Genomic DNA, 20,830 nt, shown 5'->3' on the forward strand with positions numbered 1-20,830 from the left:
AGTTTTTGCCGTTTTCTCACATACCTAAATAGACCTCAGTTTCCCCCTTCTCTGAAATGGTACGTCTAGATGGGTCCTGGCCATCCAATCACGAGTGGAAGATCCTCTTGCTATACGAAGAACACGCACCGAACCTCTTCCAGGTCCCAAGACAATAACAACAATAATAATGTTATTTGTTTTACGTCCCACTAACTACTCTTTTACGGTTTTCGGAGACGCCGAGGTGCCGGAATTTAGTCCCGCAGGAGTACTTTTACGTGCCAGCAAATCTACCGACATGAGGCTGACGTATTTGAGCACCTTCAAATACCACCGGACTGAGCCAGGATCGAACCTGCCAAGTTGGGGTCAGAAGGCCAGCGCCTTAACCGTCTGAGCCACTCAGCCCGGCACAATAACAACAAGGCCACCCCATCGGACTCTGGGCTGTTCCAAATGACTCACAGAAAGTTTCAGAGTTGTAAATAGCACTGTTTCCCATCCACTTGTACAAAACAAATTACTCATATTACAAATGGAGACCTTCCAGCTTAAAATATTACAAATAAATAAGGTAATGGGACCAGTAGATGACACTTTAAGGGAAATTTCAGACACAAATATTCATATTGAATTTCATGCAGGGTGAACTATTTAATTTATTATTGATTTGTTTACTTCAGTAATCGCTTTACATAACAATATAATGAAAGTAATAAATGGATTCTTTCCCAACTATAAAATCGAACAAGAAAAACAGGTATGACAAGTCACCAGTAGATGGCATCTGTCTTTAGTCATTGCGCCAGTAGTTGACACGTCACGACACCAGTTGTTGACAGTTTGATAATAAAAAGTTACTAACCCACAAACTTTTCATTATTCATATATAGAAAACTTTAAAAAAAGGGAATACAAAGCAATACTGAAACAAGTTTATATCATTGAACCAGATATCTTAAAATGTGCGATATGTATTAATTTCTGATACTCAATAGTGTCCTCTGTTAGTGTACAATTTGGGGCTTGAAATCACTTCCTTTATATCTTCCTTATCATACCAACACTTATCGTCAGATTTTGGCCACTGCCATGCATTAGTTCCTCCCACGGCCATTACTTTGATATATGCCCGATTTGTATCTAACTTCAAAATCATTCCAGGATAATATTCACCCTCATAATCACATATCGCATAAGCTCCCTTACGTAAATTCGTTGGGACACTTGTCAAAACACGTTCTTCTGATTCACTGTCGTTTTCTGGAATTTCAGTCAACTTAAGCCCCTTCTAGACTTTTTTCATTTCTAATTCAGCACATTTTTTCTTCATAGTTTCTTCTCTGAACCTTGCTCTTTCTTCTTTCAATCTCTCTGCTTCATCTTTTGCTTTTTGCTTCCTTTCCTGGAATAACTGCCAATCTTTTGATACCACAACACTTGGAATTTTTTCCTTCTTTCTTTTTGGTGTTGTTGAAGGTAGTTCTTTAGGGTAAAATAACGCTCGTTTGAAGGGAGAAGGGACATTGCTTGCGGAACATTCAGCACCAGTAGCATTAGTATGATGATACCTATTGACTTCAAGTGAAGGTTGCATTGTTGGAGTGATTGAAATATTTTCAGTTGGATTTAGATTATGTGTTGATGTTGAGGGGATGGGCTGAAAATCTGATGATGATCCTTGAGTTGGTGACTGAGTTGTGGAAGGAGAAACCCCTGACAATGACAGTTCATTTTGAAGCATATCTGCTGTGTTTTCATTTGCAACTGCCAGAATAGTAACTTGGTTCATGACAGTAGGTGTGGCATCAAGCACTGGTATGTCCTTATCGATTACTAATGGGCTGTTTATCATGGGAGGTGAGTGGACTTCAACAATTTCCACCATCTTCCTCCACAATAAAAATTAGTTTCTGTCCTCTTCTTTAATGACTCTATCCAGCTGCCACAGTTTTTTCTGCTTGAAGTATTCAATTTTACTTCCACGTATTTCTTTTTCCATTACTTCTATGGCTACTTGGTATTCATGCCACATGCTGCTGGGTTGCCGAAACACTCGGACTTCTTCCTTCCCCTCAGTCGAAGGAATCTTTGAAAAATCAATGGCGTTTGGATGCTTTGGATGCGTATGCTTAATTCCTGGTGCCTCTTCATGAATGATGTGTACCAGGGTTTGCTAGGTTTACCATCAGTAAACGGATTGTCATGCTTTAATTCGTGCACTAATCGTTGCACGCTCACTAAGAATTCGTTTTTTGTTATTGGGAAACCAGCTTTTCCCATTTTCACTATCCAGTCACACAGCATATATTCTTCTTCTTCTTCTTCTTCATTTAGAACACTTGGTGGGTCCATTTTTCTTCTGAAAGGCGTTTGTTCACTCTTGCATTTTTTTGCAAATGTTCATCAATGTTACACGTGGAACACCAAATCTAGAGCTGCAGTGGCATATGGTGTGTCCTTAACTGCTTCGATGACATTTTGCATTGACTCCAAGGAGTGTTTAAAAAGTGATCCTTTCCCCCTGGCAGGCATGATAAGATAGATACAGGACTCTGAAATTAATAACAAAAGCAATGTTTAGCTCGGAGCATAATCTGCATATTGAACATACCTTCAACAAACTGTAGTAACTGAGCTATAACATTACTTTATCAGAAATGTATATATGGAATGCACTTAAACACACATGTACCTAAATTTGATAATGTTTAACAAATTATGTTAATTCTGACTGAAGTTAAATAGTTCAAAACAGGCCATATCCTCTGTAGTAAGTGTGCGTATAACCGTGTCATGATTTATAGGCATACATAGATTGCTACTTATCATTAATGTAATATTCCATCACCTTTAAGTTTTCCTTTCCTTCCTACAATATAATTTACCAATTAGAGATTGATATGAACTACTGTATTCACCAGAATTTGCTATCACATTGAAGTATACACATTCAGGCTGTCATGTCAACTACTAGACCCATGAGGTCTTGTGGACGGGTTGAGAAGATGGCATACCCTGCCAACTACTAGTCCACAAGCTATATTAGGGACCAATAGATGACACTAACAATATATTTCTTCAGTCGAAGTTATAACTTCCGAATATGCTAATATTACACTCCCCAAAGAATGCATTTGGTAAAAATGAATCAAATGACCAAGGTACAACAAAACCCTGCCCAGCAACATACCTGTATTGTTACTTCCTCGTTAACACTAACTTTAAGCAGACGCCATTTTTACATCGAATGCTTATACGGCTCTTTATAAAACCTCTTTGGAAACATGGAGAAGGTACTACTATATTTCACTTTATTTTATATGCTGCACTCTGGAATCATAGAAGGGAACTATTGATTGAAAACGATTATAACTTCCCTTACAAGCTTAAGAATTGGTTTAACATCTGCAAGTGCCATCTACTAGTCCACTGTCAACTACTGGTCCTTTTACCTTAGTAATGATGATAAAAAAATAATACGAATAACTGTTATTGGCCACGTTATTCACGTATTTAAAATAAGGAAACGTACTCCAATTTCAAATTTTGTTTACAGAACTCCAGGCGATGAGTATTACTAATAAGATTCTGACATCCCCTTTGAATTCGAATGTCGACGAGAGAGCTCATTGGTAGAGTTCGTGGTTTATAGCATTTAAAAATCAGAGATTTAGCGTTTTGATTTTCAGATTTAGCGTTTTGTAGCATCTAAACTTCTCAAATTTAGCATTTTGTAGCAAATTGGTTAAAAATAGGCATAATCTGCTGAATTGCACACACAACAGTTGGGAGTAAAATCATGCTGTTTAATCACACATTGCTCGTCATGCAGTTTTGAATTCACTATGGAAAATAAGACAAACATCAACATAAGACTGCAAGAAGTATTAACGAACATACAGGAATATGCTTATTTTCAAATTTACAAACACAATTTCAAAGTGAAAAATACTATTCTGAACGTATTTATTTATCACAGTACAACACACCTACAAGGAAGAGGAATTTCAATGATGATTTAAGTACAACATGCCAATTATTTAAAAGGTGTCCTCCATTTGAGACCGCCTATCAGTTACTATTATGTTGTACTTGCTAATAAAAACTCTACATCGACACTGTTCCAAATGCAGAGAAGTGCTGCCAAGGCAAAGGAAGGCCTGCAAAACGTTTTTTTCTTCAAGTTTTTTATTGCAGGGTCGGCACATCAATATAGGCCATCTGTATCCTTACATAAAAATGTCCCGATTTGTGACTTTCGGCATGCTGTTTGATCGTCACTTCGCTTATACCCATGGCTAACAGACAATAAAATATATCGCTACCGTACTTTTAAACAGAACTACTACTCAACACCAATGTCAAGAATAACCGACTAAGATCAAGGGTCAACACACAAAGAGAATGAACGTGGTGCTTGAAAGTGTATTTGCTGTTTGATTGACTGGTCTTTGCAGTGCTCTTTAGCCAGTGAAAGAAATTCCACACATTGAATGATTTAACCCTTTGGCCTGCCACTACTTGTGAAAGGAAATATTTCCTTACATACTATTTATGTTTTCGTCACTTTAACATAAATTTGATTAATCACATAGGCTACATAAGAATACACAAAGCAAAGTGAGCTTTTAGCTCGTCTATAGTAACAGGAAACCAATGTTTTTGTTCGTAAGTATTACTGGTTTCAAGGGAAGCAGATAAATTAGCAAGAAATGTAGAGGCATAGGCATAGGTTTCCTTAGTAACGTGATCCCAGAACTGTGGGGTTAGAAATTCATTCCCTAAGTCCATTTCTTTCAGATTTTTACCCAACCCCCTCCTCACTATAGAGTGAATTTCAAAAACTGGTTTACATGTTACAGAAAGAGGCTTATTGTCAACAAGATCATAATTCCAAGTATCATTTTACTAGACTTCTCAACGGGCGAGTTGGCCGTGTGGTTAGGAGCACGCAGCTGTGAGCTCGCATCCAGGAGATAGTGGGTTTGAACTCCACTGCCGGCAGCCCTGAAGATGATTTTCCGTGGTTTCCCATTTTCACACCAGGCAAGTGCTGGGACTGTACCGTAATTAAGGCCACGGCCGCTTCCTTCCCATTCCTAGGCCTTTCCTGTCCCATCGGCGCCGTAAGACCTGTGTCGGTGCGACGCAAAAAAAAAAAAAAAAAAAAAACTAAGCTTCTCACTCGCTCTTGTTGCATTCTGGTTTTGTCATGTAGTGTCAATTGACACTATCATCTCGGAACTGAAATCGGAATCACTTTCATCACTGTCATTTGAAGTATTTCACTCTCCAGAGAATCTTTTCCACTTTCAACATCACTATTTTCAAGCCAGTTACGAATAAACTCTTGGATGCCGCCACGATTGTTTACAACGAGCGGCAAAATGAGGTGCTTTTTATTTTCCGTATTTCAGCTCAGAGTTACTATTTACAGAGAGAAAATAGCTTCAGGTATCATCTGACAACTGCGATAATGAACTTATAGATGTTCCGTGCACCAAGACGGAAGTGTCCGTCAAAAAGTTACCGCTGTACGATCGCAATGGGCGCCGTCATAATTATTTCTCCTGAAATAAATAACAACATTTATATCTTATATTTAAGAAAAATGCATCGTTTAAAAAAAATATATGTTTATTTCGTATAAAACTGAGAGTTTCGCATCTATTTTGCATAAATTGTATAATTTCGCATTTTATCGCGAATTCGAAATCGCTAAAAACCACCCGTACGGGTCATATAAGATGAAGGCACATACACTGACAAAGTTTCGGCATATTTCGCATTTATCGCAAATGCTAAAAATCACAAACTCTACTCATTGGTGCACATAGCGCGAAAACTATATCGAAGATGATCAATCTTATTCAATAAAATCGCTGGAGTGCATCAGTATCGATAACGGAAAAAATAACGCATGCCAAATTGCTCGTAATAAGGAATGTATCAGTAGTAAGGTGCTCGCTGTAACCAAAGGATAATACATAGTTTAATATAGGAATTTTCAAGGGACAGAAGAAAGCTGTTACAACGGTCTTCTCGCTATATTCCACACTCGCTATAGGGGACTTCTACTGTAGTTAATTTTTCCAAAGATTTTAACTTATTTGCAACAGTCGAATACCGCACATTTAGATGAAGGGACATGTTATGCCTTCTTCCTTCCATGAGGAACAGTTGGCTGCCCCGCCTTATGTCACATTATTGCAGGTGTACCTGCCTTTTTACATCCTCAGAAAGACTGTCTTACTGGTTTTCCCAACTGAAATGAACAAACATTACAGTGACGTCAGTAGGAATGGTGCAATTAAAAGCAATGTTTTCATATGAAATACGCGATCAAATCACAAACAACACATTTTCTCACTTTTAAGGAACAGGTCTAAGCTCCCGATATTACAGTCCAAAGTGTCAGAGCTGGGATGACCAAACCGCAGACAGCCGTGATCTGTGAACAGTCTTTGTCCTTTTTTCGGCGGGGAGGAGGTAGAATAGTGGAGACTCCTAGAGCAAAAATCATGCCCTTTTACCAATCTATTTCCTAGGAGTACACGATCTGTAAATAATAATTTGACTGGGCGAGTTGGCCGTGCGCATAGAGGCGCGCGGCTGTGAGCTTGCATCCGGGAGATAGTAGGTTCGAATCCCACTATCGGCAGCCCTGAAAATGGTTTTCCGTGGTTTCCCATTTTCACACCAGGCAAATGCTGGGGTTGTACCTTAATTAAGGCCACGGCTGCTTCCTTCCAACTCCTAAGCCTTTCCTATCACATCGTCGCCATAAGACCTATCTGTGTCGGTGCGACGTAAAGCCCCTAACAAAAAAAAAATTATCAATTCACTATACTGCCGGCGGAAAAATCTATCTGACTTGGAGGCAAATTTCTCCTCCAAGCCAGAAGAGAAACCCCCTCTTCACTGCTAATTTGGAATAAAATGAATGTAGAATTTAATAAAGTGAGGAGGAAGAAGCTTAAGAAACGGCTCTTTTCATGGTCGAATGTGGAGTCATTTAGTGAACTGTGGTGCTATAATTTGGAATAGGCGTAAATTGTTATTCTAGACCAGGCCATAGGCCTACTACTACAACTACTAAGCGAGCCTCTGCCTTAAATATGCACACTGCTCCTTCAAAACAGCACGTCAGAGTAGGGATCGAACAGCTGGAATACTAAGAACCGGTGTGTTACGTACCAGCTGTATCAGAAAATGTAATGGCATGCTAAAGAAGAAAGTTTTCTAACTCCCCGACTATTTTCCGCCAGTAATCAGTCAGGCTATTATACTCGGTACGCAGCAGTAATCCCATCTATCGGAGTTGAGAGGCAGCATAAGAGATAAAGAACACTGCCACTAACAATGGTCAAGGTAATGTTATTGTTCATCAATGTTATGCGCTTTCGATATTGTAGGCCTTCACATTTAGTTTTCTTCCGACTCTGAAATACCACTCCTATTATAGTCGGTACGGTAAAACTAAATAAAATATACATGGTCGGAAATTGTATTCTCTGTAACATTTGTTATGTAGTACTTTTCGATAGGACCAATAACACAGGTATTTAAAAATTAAAGTTTAGGCGCCTTCCCCTAAACTACAATTTAATCCTGCTAGAATAAAATTGTTTATAGGACTGTAGTTTCTTATTCGCCGTCTCTATATACCGATTTTCATTAAATTCTGTTAACCCATTTTCTTGTGGCTCAGAGTTTATATGGACTTGGCAACAAAAATACAAATGCATGAATATATGTGTTATCATAGCCGGTATGGTAAAAATGTATAACACATAAATGGTCGGAAATTTAATTCTATATGACTTTCGTCATGTAGTATTTATCGATACGACCACTAATAATGTAAACATTTGAGAATTAAATTTTAGGCCTTCCCCCAAAGTACCATTTCACTCAGCGTGAATAAAATGATGTATATTCTAGATTTTAGTGGCTCGTTCTCCGAGTCTGCATACACATTTTCAACGAGATAAGACCACTAATAACATGAATATTTAAGAAATTTTTATTAAATTTTCTAGTGATGCGTGTACATACATACATACAGACAGACATTACGGAAAAGTAAAAATTGCATTTCCTTGTTACTGTGGACATGACCGATACAGAAATACCATTCTTTTCAAATTCTGAGCAATGTACAGACAAAACTTTTATTTTAAATATATAGATGTTCAATGCTGTATATGTCAGGCAGTTGTATAAAAACACAGTATTTTTGCACCTTAACCAATTCCTCGTACGTTAATAAATATACGAGCATTTAAGAGCCCCTCCAAGTGAATTGGTGATGGTCCGATTCTTTACCGTAACCCATTATTATCACCATCATCATCTATTTACTGTTTAGCCCACCACAGGGTCTCCCTTTATCTAGAATTCACAAATGCTGAATGTGATTTCATAACAAAAATGAGCCAGCAACAGATACTGAACTGCATGAAGGTTGCCTTGAAACTAACACATACAGCTGAATCATGGAGAAGGTCCTGAAACAGTTAAAACCAGGTAGAGTTGGAGTTGCACCAGATGTCCAACAGAATTTAAATAATATTATTTTCTCAAATCAAATTGCATTTGTGTTGCACCAGTGAAAAGAAGTACATAACAGTACAGTACAACCTACCACTAAATGTCTTCTTCGTTTCCTTGTGTAAATTAGAAACAGCAATTCGAGCTGCTAGTACTGCATAATCTGGATGTCTGGTTGTCATAGTAGCAGCAGTCTCAGCAGCAAGGTTATCCAGTTCCACCGTGGTCACTCCAGAATACAACCCACTGATCACCTTCAAAGTGATAGCCGGCTGAAAAATTACACATTTATTTGCATATAATGAACATGAGAAGGAAAGGTCTAGAATGCATACTGCAGTTCTCGTGAAAATATCTGAATAATTTACAGCCAGTTCGGGCTCATTCACGATGAACATTAAAAGTAAATGCATCGTTAACATAAAAATCTTGCACACAAGGTACAAAGGTAAACCCAAAAATAAGGTCTCCTATTTTTTTTTTATAAATACATAGACCAGTTTATTTCTAGAACAGTTTAAATCATTTTACAGCTTGAACATTTAGCCATTTTTCTACATAATCACCATTTTGGTCAATGCACTTTTGTAGACGATGTGACAGTTTTTGTATGCCCATGTCATACCAGCTCGCCGCCATGCTGTTTAGGAAGTTGTGAACCTCATCTTTCACCTCATCGTCGGTGCTGAATCACTTTCCAGCCAAATGTTCTTTCAACTTAGGGGAACAAGTGATAGACACTGGGCACCAAGTCAGGACTATAGGGTGGGGGTGATGATGATCCACTGAAACTGCTGCAGGAGAGCAACGGTTTGCCGGGCGAAGTGCGGGCGAGCGTTGTCAAGGAAAATGTTTATGCCCTTGCTCAACATTCTCTTCTCCGGTTCTGAATTGCCTGCCTGAGTTTTTTCAGGGTCTCGCAGTACCTCTCAGCGTTAACTGTAGTCCCAGCGGGCATAAAGTCGACCAACAATACCCCTTTTCGATCTCAAAACACAGTTGTCTTGACTGTACTGGCAGACTGTGTTTGCATGAATTTCCGCGGCTTTGGCTTGGTCTCAGGTGCAAAGTGGAATGCCCAGATTTTGTCACCTGTGACAAATGAGTCGAAAAAGTTGTCCTATTTGGCTGCAAAGCATTGAAGAAATGAGGGAAGAATCAAGTCGTTGGCACATGTGGTCTTCAGTCAGCATGCGTGGCACCCATCTTGAGCACACCTTCCAGTATTTCAACTTTTCCGTTAAAATTCTGTGAGCGGCGCTTTGGGAAACCTCAGGAACCAAAGTGCAGTGATCATCCAGGGTGATCCGCTGATCTTCACGCATGATTTGTTCAACCTTCACAATTGTCTCAACAGAAATGGATGGTCTCCCACTCCTTTGTTCGTCATGAATTTCAGTCCGACTGGCTGCAAACTCTCTACACCACTTACAAACATTTTCGACATCCATGCACGACTCACCATACACTTCCGTCAATTGGCGATGGATTTCAATCGGTTCAGTACCTTTTGCGTTCAAAAAACTAATAACTGTGCGCACTTTATGCACTTGGCGTTAACATTCAACGGCTGCGCCGCGTGAGAAACACACTCCACAATATTGTGACCAACAGCCACACGAACAAGTTCTGAATTTATAAAAAAAATAGGAGACCTTATTTTTGGGATTACCTTCGTATTCAATGAAAGCATTCACAACAACATACGAACATGCAAACAACACCTGATGCAAGCTGCCAGTGTGAGAGCTCGTAAAGTCAAAACTTCCAATTTTTCGTTCAATGGATTAGAGAGAGAGAGAAAAAAGAAAAAATCTATTGCCCTGTGAACAAACAAAAACATGTTTAATGACAAAAGATATACATTCTATAAAGATAATTATGTTATTACTGGCTTTATGTAGCACCAAATCAGACAGGTTGAACTCATTTTACTGGCTTTATGTAGCACTGAATCAGACAGGCTGAACTCAAAGAATGAATGCAAAGCATTATCTGACCCCGTAATGATTAACCTGGGGGTTCTACAAAGCAGTATCATTGGACAGAATTTCTTCCCCCTCCTACTGGTTTAACATTGCACTAACACATCAAAGGTTTCTGGTGATCGAAGGATGGGAAAAGGGATAGGATTTGGAAGATAGTGGACATGGCCTTAATTAAGGTAGAGCCCCAGCATTTGCCTGGTGTGAAAATCTGAAACTCCTTCCACGGCTGCTGATGGTGGGATTCAAACCTACCCTCGCCAGAATGCAAGCTGATAGCTGAGCGACCTTAACCGCATGGCCAACTTGCTTGGTGAATCATTTAAGAAAAGACTGAGTAAACATTGATGGGAAATCTTGTCACTTGGGCAACACAGCTAAATGCAGAACGACCGATTTATTATGGTGAACGATGGAATAGCAAAGGACTAGGAAGGAAGCAACCGTAGTCTTAATTAAGGTAGAGACTCAGCATTTGCCTGGTGTGAAAGACTGAAATCACAGAAAACCATCTTCAGTGCTATCAATGGTGGGGTTAAAGCCACTATCTCTCGAATACAAGTTCACAGCTAAGTGACGTGAAATGCACAACCAACTTGCTCGGGATATAAAGATAATTTATTTTTTTAAAAAAGAAAATATATAGAAAGAAATAGCTTATGATATGAAATCTATGGGTAATTTCAATATTTTAATTACACTCATGAGCAACTAAATTAGAGATACCTGGCTAGTAGTCTGTAACACCCCCTTTCTCGCCTTGATGACTGCAGCGATGCAGCAAGAAATGGACTCCACTAGACACCAGAAATTTTGGGGAACCATACTAACCCATGATCGCTGCAGAGCCTCCCATATCCATGAATATTGGTCAGAGCAGGATCCAGGGTACGCACATCCCTCTCTACAGCATCCCCGATTTGCTCAATGAGATTTACATCAGGGCTCATTGGGAGCCAGACAAGCATCTTCACATCCATGGAGTGCTCATCAAACCAGCCAGCCAACAATTCAAGAGCGATGGGCTGGAACAATGTCTTACTGTAGGTACAGGTCACCTGCAGGATGTTGAAATCAAACATGATTTGCCACCAGGTTGTTGTAACATTCGCTGATATGGGATGTCAGATGTACCGAGGGTCCAATTTCATCCCATGTGCACACTGGATACCACCACCACTAGTCTGAAATGTACCTGCCTCATAGTTGATGCACTCACACAGCCATACGCATGTACCAACTCGTACCTTGACTCGTCTGCCCACATAAGCTTTTTCCATGCTTTGAGTGTCCAATGGTGGTGTTTCTTTGGCCATGTCAGTCATGCCTTGGGACAGGTGTTAAGCAGACGCACCCTCGTAGGAGGCTTGCTTCTCTAGCCCGTGATGAGATGGTTCTGGACGGTCATTCAGCATGAACTGACAAGTGATCTGCAACACTGTGGCCTGTCTATCCAGTCTTATAGCTGCCTCTGTGGATCCGTGGTAGAGTGTCGGCCTCCGGATCCCAAGATAGCGGGTTCAAACCCGGCAGAGGTAGTCGGATTTTTGAAGGGCGGAAAAAGTCCATTCGACACTTCATGTCGTACGATGTCGGCATGTAAAAGATCTCTGGTGATACATTTGGTATTTACCCGACAAAATTAATTCAATCTCAGCCATAGACGCCCAAGAGAGATCCGGTTTACTCTAGGTCCGCTAGATGGCAGACAGAGTAAACCGGAACGTCGAAACTGACGAGCAGACAGCCAGATGGCGTCAAATCGAAATGTCTGCAAAACGGTAGCTGAGGCCATACGATTATTATTATTATTATTATTATTATTATTATTATTATCCAGTCTTATCATCCGAGCTAGCTGACTTGTGGCGGTGGTTTCACCTAAATCCATGTACTCATGGTACACATTGCTACTGTGCCCCTTGGAAAGCCGAGGGCCTGCACTTCAGAGATGGAGTGGTCTATACGCAAGGTGCCGACAATCTGACTGAAATCCAACGTGCTGAGGTCTCGAGTCTTATCAGTCCTGTAGTCAACTGTTACTCATACTGTTAGATGCCACGCCCTCCTATTACATTCACCAGCTAGAGCACAGAATCATTTCCCCACTACAGCAGCTATCTCTTAATTTAATTGTTTAGGAACTGTATATTATCAATATGAGAAAAACTTTCTAGGTTATATAATTATTCTTTAAGACAGCAGAAAATATTTATTAGCATCCATCGTTTTCTGGTTGTACTGATGAAGCCGCAATCGTCTACGTCTAGATTTCAGTTATTTCAAATGTAGTATAATGCACCCACAAGCTAATAGTTCACTACCTAAACTGCATTGCCACATTGTCCCAACTGGCACTGTGAACGATAAGGCAAATTTCATGTTTATATCCTTGCGTCAATGTTAATGGTTTCATTGTGAAATGGCCCTTACTCTCAACAATTGATGTTTTAAGAACATTGACATCACGCACTACTCCCATTCCACTCAGGTATCCTATCCCACCAGGTGCTGTCAAGACTCCCAACAGGTGGCAGAAGTCCCTGTGCAAGCCATAGGTTGCCCAGGAGTAGGAGTTAAATAACGTTACTCTTTTTACGTCCCACTAACGACTTCTGGAGATGCCGAGGTGCCGGGAATTTGTCCAGTAGTTCTTTTATGTGCCAGTAAACCTACCAACATGAGGCTGACATATCTCAGAACCTTCAAATACCACCGGGCTGAGCCGAGATTGAACCTGCCTGGTTGAGGTCAGAAGGCCAGCGCCTCAACCGTCTGAGCCACTCAGCCTGGCAAGGAGGAGTTATGACAAGAGGCAGCTCCAGTCCCATGCTCATTTCACTCCTTGTTGTTTGCTGCTCTCTCGCTTGCTAGCGGCAAAAATGCATGTCATCAGAAGGTAGTCTGATTGTATCCCTACCTCCTCATATCCCAAATACACCCATACAACATCAGTATGGAAAACTGGTGTGGTTTCACTGGGGCCGTTTTGAATCCAGGCTTAGCAAACACATCAATATCACCCCCAACTGCCCTCTTTTGTGGGCTTCAAAGCAGGAATGCCACAGAAGATCAAATTTATGACGGTCATGTGATAAGCGCATTTCATGATTTTCGCCACATACAGTGCTCTTAGGGAAAAAGAAGCTATCCAGTCACTATATGCAATTTTGTCAAAGAGAAAGCTTACCTTTCCCATCAGCAACAGTAATTAGTAGCAACCTAACCAAACTCTATCCCTGTTACCAACAGTACTTTCCAGGTGTGATATGATTAACAGAAATGATTGTACATTCTGGCATTAGTCCACTATGTGTTCACTATATTGACAGCCATATCAGCGATCAGTGTGCACTGAGTGGAGAACAGCAGAGTGAGGAGAGAGATGATGGCACCATGTCAATATTGTTGGAAAGCCTACTGCTTCCATTTTAGGAGTTAAGATCATTGCAACCCTGGCAATTTACACAAACATTACTAGAATACACATGTACCATATTTGGACCATTTCTTCTGGGTGCTCAACTTCCTTTTGTCAATAAGTGTATATCATATCAGTCATATCAAATACTGGTCGGAAATGATTTCCTAACTGAAATAATCCCAAACAGAAACTATCTTAGGTACTGATATTTATTCTAAGAACAGATGGGAGTGATAGCCAATAAAAAATATACATACTGGGTCTACAAAATCCATGTTTAAACCATAACATAACTTCTGGATTCTGGAAGTAATCTTGTCGAAATGCACCTCTTCTTTGCGTCCACCTGAAATGACAAAACATTCACATTACCATCCATACCATCAATACTTATGAATGAACTTACAAGGAATATTTCCATTTCTTCTTCCAGAGAGGTGTATGGATTTGATCTAGTTTTACGACCGGATGCCCTTCCCACCAACACGCTGCAAAGGTATGTGTTCACTAATGCATATTTCTGAGGTGGTTTTTATGTGATGCTTTGTATGTAAATGAAGATGTGTATTACGACAAATACAAACACCCACACCCCGGTTCAGAAGGATTTATCCAACACAGTTAAAATCACCATCCCTGTGGGAAATTGAACTTACGGCCCTCAGAACCAAAGGCCACTATACTAACCATTCAGCCAATATTATTATTTTATTAATAACAATAACAACATCATTCGTAAACCACATCATCTGCCATCTTGTAACTGGCATGGTGAGAGAAATGACCTTCAAGATCAGGGCACGAAGAGCTTTGGGCAGAGGTTCGAGGCAACACAAGGGTGAAAAGGTGATACTTTTGATACCCAATTCGGACGTTGAAATTATAGGAAAATATTTTATATCTCAAGTAGCAGAAAGAGAGAGAGTCCTCAATGCCTGCCCCAAGTATTTTTACTTGTACAGGAGTATTAAAACCTAGACGGCCTCAAACTAGAGGTAGCCACAATTTTCTTTCTTCCTACTGGCCAGCTGTGCTGAAGGCAATGTTCATATTGTCTCCAATAAAGCTCGTGCATTATGTGTGGCCACAGAGATACCACATTCGATGAAATCTCACTCTGTAATTTTTGTCACATTTTTGGTGTAACATAACTTTACTTTTTCTCACTTTGTAATTTTTGTCACAATTTTCTGTAGTCCAGAGCATGCTATATTAGTCACTACAGTACTAGCAGAGGACCTAGGGGGCAATCCTTCATGCACATGCAACCTGAGGTGCACTTCTATTTGTATTCAGTATTCTGCTGAAATGCTTAAATTTGATATGATTATCATAACAAAACATATGATCATAAAATTTTTAAAAATAAAGACAAATACAGGCAAATATCAAATTGGTGTCTTGTTAACGGTAACTTCAATAATAGCATCATTAAGTAATAAGCATCTTCCCTAGCTGGGATATTCTATAATTAAAGAATTTATTCATAATAGTAACAATAATGTGAGGAAAGCAATTGCTATGGTTTCATAATTACCACATAACCTCTGGTGGTGCCATTTGAGGATCCAACCAGTTTCTGGGCTGATGACCAGATGGACTAATAATAATAGTCAAATGACATCAGTTACGATTAGCTTTACGGAAACAATCCTCACTATATCAGGATTCAATTATCGAGCACAGACAAATTTGAAAAATATATATATTTCATATCTAGTTTATTCCAGATACCAGAAAAAATTGAAATAGAAAGGGAAAAGATCTAACAGCTATTTTGAAAACTATTACTACAAATTAAAACAATAAAAACAATGGTGTATATTATCTGCAGACATTCTAAGTCCAATTTTGAATTATCAAATACGAGTACAAATAAGAATCGTGGGCTATCTGGTTTATATGACCCTCGAATCACAGCATCTGTCTGCAGCTCACACGCAAAGATTTTACTAGATTAACAAACTCTTGATAGTTCTCACCCCCTACATCACACTCACGTGCTATGCGCTCCTGCACAATTGTCCACTGGCCTACAAACTTCCTTCTCAAGCAAAAAGTAGCGATGCACCCTACAAATTATCTCCTGAGCTTGTCTACACAATAATGAAGTCCTTTTACCTTCTGCCTCTCACAGTTGATCAATAACAACACGCTCCAAGCAACAAAAAATCTACTTCAAACTGACAGAGTGGAGAAATATCACTGAAACTTGAACCAACACCTTACAAAGTGATCACCAGAGCAATATTACACATTACTGGATGAAGGTCACGTGATACACCAAGGGATATACCAGGTCATGTGCACTGAAGTGGCAACTGCTTTAGAAGCCTGTTGGCCGTGAAGCATCCCAAACCCCCTTTGCGTACCCCAAGCCCAATGGTCTTGTCACTACCCAGACCTAACCAATCCAGCCCAACGGCCTTATCACTAGCAGGATCTAATCAAACCAGCCCAATCATCATGTCATGACCAATATTTTGTAATAATGATGTTGGCAAGCCTGTGAGTTTGTGTTAACTCCTTGGAGCTGCTGCCGCCATGTTTGCTGTATAACCTATACCTCATGAAATAGGTGTCAAAGTTTTACCAGGAGAAAGCCACCTATGGCTGTTTTTTACCAAGTCAATATAACCAATGTGCTATGAGATCACACACTAAAAATCAGCTGCCTGTCTCCAGAGCGAGGCCCCAAAACTAAACTATGAATTATGTTGTATAGTAACTTACCAATAGGTACATTTATCAACAAAATTCATACATGCAATTCAGTGTCATCAGACAAGCATAGGATCTTGTTCGCTAGCTCACATTGTTTTAATTCTTCTCTAGGAATTCATAGTCATGGTAGTCAGGTAGTGGTTCCTGTTAACGCTCCTATGGTAATCTCTTAACATTTCCTCTCCCTTAGTTAGGAATGTTTTATTTTTCCTGGCAAGATTAAGGCCTTCAGGCCTTCTCTTCCATCCCATTATCTTGTAGTCTCTGAGCCAATTAGGAGGTCTACACTGCCGATAGGAATGTATGAGACTTGTCTCTCAAAGAGAGTCATCCCCTGCTCCGCTGTGAGGCACCAAAACGGTGACTGACACCTCCTCACAACCGCATGCTCTTCTACTTGTGGTGGTGTAGCTATAAGCACCTCGCCCTCATCTTTTCTTGCAGCATAGTCTCTCGAAATAGGTTGAACATGCTGCAGCATAATCCCTTCCACATCACTCATCCACAATATTTGTCATTTCCTTCTTGCTCTAGAGTTGGTTTCTTCCTTCATTCCAATTAATGTTTCCCATGTGTTCTAATAATGACAAACATCAACATCTCGCAATCCAAGGAAGCGCCCATGACAGCGGTCGGCAGCACAGCAGAGGAGGACGCCCCATGGCGTTCAGAGGCTGCTGTCCAGGCCCAGCCTGCCAGCGTGTCTGTCGAGCTACAGACATCGATGTGCACCCCACTGGTCAGGGAACGCAGTCGGGTGTCAGCTCTGACCGATGCCACTGCCACCAGCCGGGAGAAGGTAGAAGACGGCGACACAGCGGGACCACCAGCTACCCCGAGGCCACCAGGACGAGGCCTCTTCCCATGCCAAGAAGAGACCCCAGGGAAGAAGACGCCGCCCCCCGGACCAGGAGAAGGAAGATGACGCAGGCCCACCAGGTGTGGGCCACCCAGCCGCAACCCAGGACTGCTCCCAGGACAGCAGTCGACCGAGGAACCAACCAGGAGAGGATCTCAGCGGGTAGCGGCAGTCAGGTGAAAAGTGAAACGTTCCCCTCAACAGCTCTTGCAGTGTTTCCACTGTCTGAGGTGGGGCCACCGGAAGGAGAGGTGTGGGATCTTAGTGAGGTGCAACCGTTGTGGGGGTGATCACCACTACACGGCCTGCTCAGCACGTAAAGAAGCACCGGTATACACCAACTTCGCGGGGGGGCCCACCCAGCCTCTCATCGCAGTTGCCCTGTGTTCCGGGCCATCGCGCGGGCATAGAGGAAGGAGGCCCGGCGTCATGACCCACCCCCATCAAGGAGGCCCCCGCCCAGGTGGGCTTGGCCTCATTCTCCGGGATCGGAGAGACTGGGTACGAGGGACCCCAAGGAGGTGCTGCTGTGCAGCAGACCCTCGTGGTACTTGACGCATGGCTCCGCAACTGGCAAGGCCCGCGCTAGTCACGGCAGTGCCCAGACAGACTGATCCCCTGACGACTGGAATGGCGAGACTACGGTTCATGGCTGGTGCGTGATACCTCTTCTCAACTAACACAAACTCCTGGACCTATCCAGAACCCATATCCTTACATGTGCTATCAAAATTTGTCAGGTTTTACATGTAGGCTCTTTCTCTTTCTGCCTATGTGGTTTTCCCCTGACTCTTCAATACCACACCTTAACACCATCTTACCAACACAAACCTTGCCTGGTAATGCATCTAGTGTACAAACAGGCAGGTACTCCTGTAGTACCTTACCCACTCTTCCCTGCTCTTTCTTCTTAGAATTAATAGCATGTCGGAGGCAATGTAGATTGAGTCGATTGCAACGCGGGGGAGCGGCTTCGCCCCCCCCTCCCCCCACCAAAAGAAAAAACTCGGGAGGTGAGACCAGTTACTGCAGATGGTGCAGTTCTCAGGGACAGCAATATATTTGCCAATTCCCATTTTGAATTACCAGTAGTTGACTTGAATTTTTTTAACAGGCATTTCACTGTTTGTACCACTCTTTCTGCCAGACAATTACTTGCTGGGTGATACGGGGCAGTACAACATTTTATTCCGTGCTTACCACGGAATGTTTGTAAATCCAGTGATTTAAATCCTGTACCATTATTATTTATTAACAGAACATCGCACAAATGTACAAAGTTTATTCCTTGCTGTAGTCTATCAGTGACTTTACTCTTTTTGCACAATTGCTGAAATGATATCTTTCACACTGTTTACCGCACAGGATACACAAGTCTATAGAGGGCTCATAGAAACCTTTTTGAGGGCATAATTTATGATGAAAGCTCTGAATTGCCAGTCTGTTTATTGGGCTCTTTAAGTCGTTCGGTCCAGTCCAACTCCTGCTGATCATGGCTTCAGATCTATTTCCTCTCTTTTTTTTTGTTGCTAGTGGCTTTACGTCGCACTGACACAGATAGGTCTTATGGCGACGATGGGATAGAAAAGGCCTAGGAGTTGGAAGGAAGCGGCCGTGGCCTTAATTAAGATACAGCCCCAGCATTTGCCTGGTGTGAAAATGGGAAACCACGGAAAACCATCTTCAGGTCTGCCGAGAGTGGGGCTCGAACCCACTATCTCCCGATTACTGGATAGTGGCCCTCTCTTTTCTTTCTTCTCAGTTGTAGGAATTCTGCTTCCTATTTGGTAGAAGGTAGCTGCAGTCTAAGTTCTAAGTTTGTACCACTCTTTCTGCCAGACAGTTACTTACTGGGTGATACGGGACAGTACAACAATATTTTATTCCGTGCTTATCAAGAATTCTTACAGAATGCTGCACCACTATCTAACACTAAAACGTCCGAAACTCCACAAGTGGAAAATGCATTTCGCAGGAAATCTATTACTGTTGAAACTGTCCATCATACCTCCTGTTTCACAACCCATAGGCCACCGAGTAAGAATCCGCTAATATCACAAAGGTATGCCGATTTGTTGGTAAAGATGAATCATACTGAGAAAATGAGTGTAACATATCCAGGGTACAGTGGCATGTTCCTTTTCCCCAAAAGTGAACAATACACAAAGAACTGGCAAATTAAACAACGAGGTATATGGCCCAACAGTAGACGCATTCTACATTACTTTATTCGTCCTGCGGCCAAGTTAAGCAGAATGCACTGCGTAACAACGTATGTGAAATCCCTGATTTCCAACAGAAGTCCAATGCCATAACGAGGAGTATGCAGTGCAATTATATGGTATCAATTTATTTATATAAAACGATGCATAAAAAATACAGGCTAATATATTTAATTGATACATTTTAAAAATATACCATTTCATTTTTAAGGGAGCAGTAAAGATTTTCCCAGAAAAAACTGTAAGACTGTGAATTTAATATCTACATCTTTACGCGGCTATGAAATATCGAGGTTCCCTTTCAAGTTCGGCACACCAAAGCCAACTCTTGCTAATTTTTCAATTGACTCACCTCTCTTGATGACGTACATTTTGCCTGAAGATCCGGAAACCATTGCAAGAAACACTGATTGTTAAATACAACACTTTGCAATTCTAGAATCAGATGATACCGACGTACCGACGTTAATACAAGGCGGCAGAACTATAGCGGGAAAATTGCGCGCTAAAATACGAAAATGAAAACAGGCTTGTCGAAGAGTATTACGCCTGACTTAAAACCTGACACCATCCGAATTGGTACACTGCGTTTATACTAAACAACATTGTAGTTCTCACACCAAGAAAAATAATCATTCAGTCACTTCTGTAAATGACGTTAAATAAATAGGGTGGTAGGAATGAAATCTCATCAAAACTCATCGAAGTTAATCAACATAGAAAGGGCACAATAAAAAATGATCTAACCGAGTCAAATCACATGGATGGAAAACAGCAAGTGGGAAAACCACAGGAGAGTGCTAGAGAAAGGTCAAAATGCCTCGATATATAATAAGAAAAAAATCCAGTCGAAATCAACAATTTGGTTAATGACATTTAAATTAACTTCTATCTTGAAAATAAGGAGAATTAAAAATATACTAGACAAATCAAGATAACGCAAAAATAAAATAATTGCATTTCAAAATCACAATGTATAGTCGAGTGTAGTATTGGTTTAAAAAACACCGAAATAACAGTGAACTAACAAATTTAAACAGCACAAATATGTTTTGAACTACGATAAATGGCTGTAAAA

At 40.8% G+C, this 20,830-nt stretch overlaps 1 protein-coding gene across 1 annotated transcript in view; it reads right to left on the reverse strand.

Annotated features, from left to right (window-relative positions):
- RnrL (Ribonucleoside diphosphate reductase large subunit) overlaps positions 1–20,239 on the reverse strand; it is a 78,512-nt gene extending 58,273 nt beyond the window's left edge. The window contains exons 1-3 of the mRNA XM_067153996.2: positions 20,105–20,239; positions 14,205–14,293; positions 8,633–8,810 (exon numbers count right to left, since the gene is read on the reverse strand). Coding sequence (XP_067010097.1) covers positions 8,633–8,810; positions 14,205–14,293; positions 20,105–20,147 — 310 coding nt within the window. The 5' untranslated portion in view covers positions 20,148–20,239. The remainder of the gene's footprint in view (positions 1–8,632; positions 8,811–14,204; positions 14,294–20,104) is intronic.
- Between the last annotated feature and the right edge of the window lie 591 nt (positions 20,240–20,830).

This window comes from Anabrus simplex, chromosome 9, assembly GCF_040414725.1.
Source record: "Anabrus simplex isolate iqAnaSimp1 chromosome 9, ASM4041472v1, whole genome shotgun sequence".
NCBI classification, from domain to species: domain Eukaryota; kingdom Metazoa; phylum Arthropoda; class Insecta; order Orthoptera; family Tettigoniidae; genus Anabrus; species Anabrus simplex.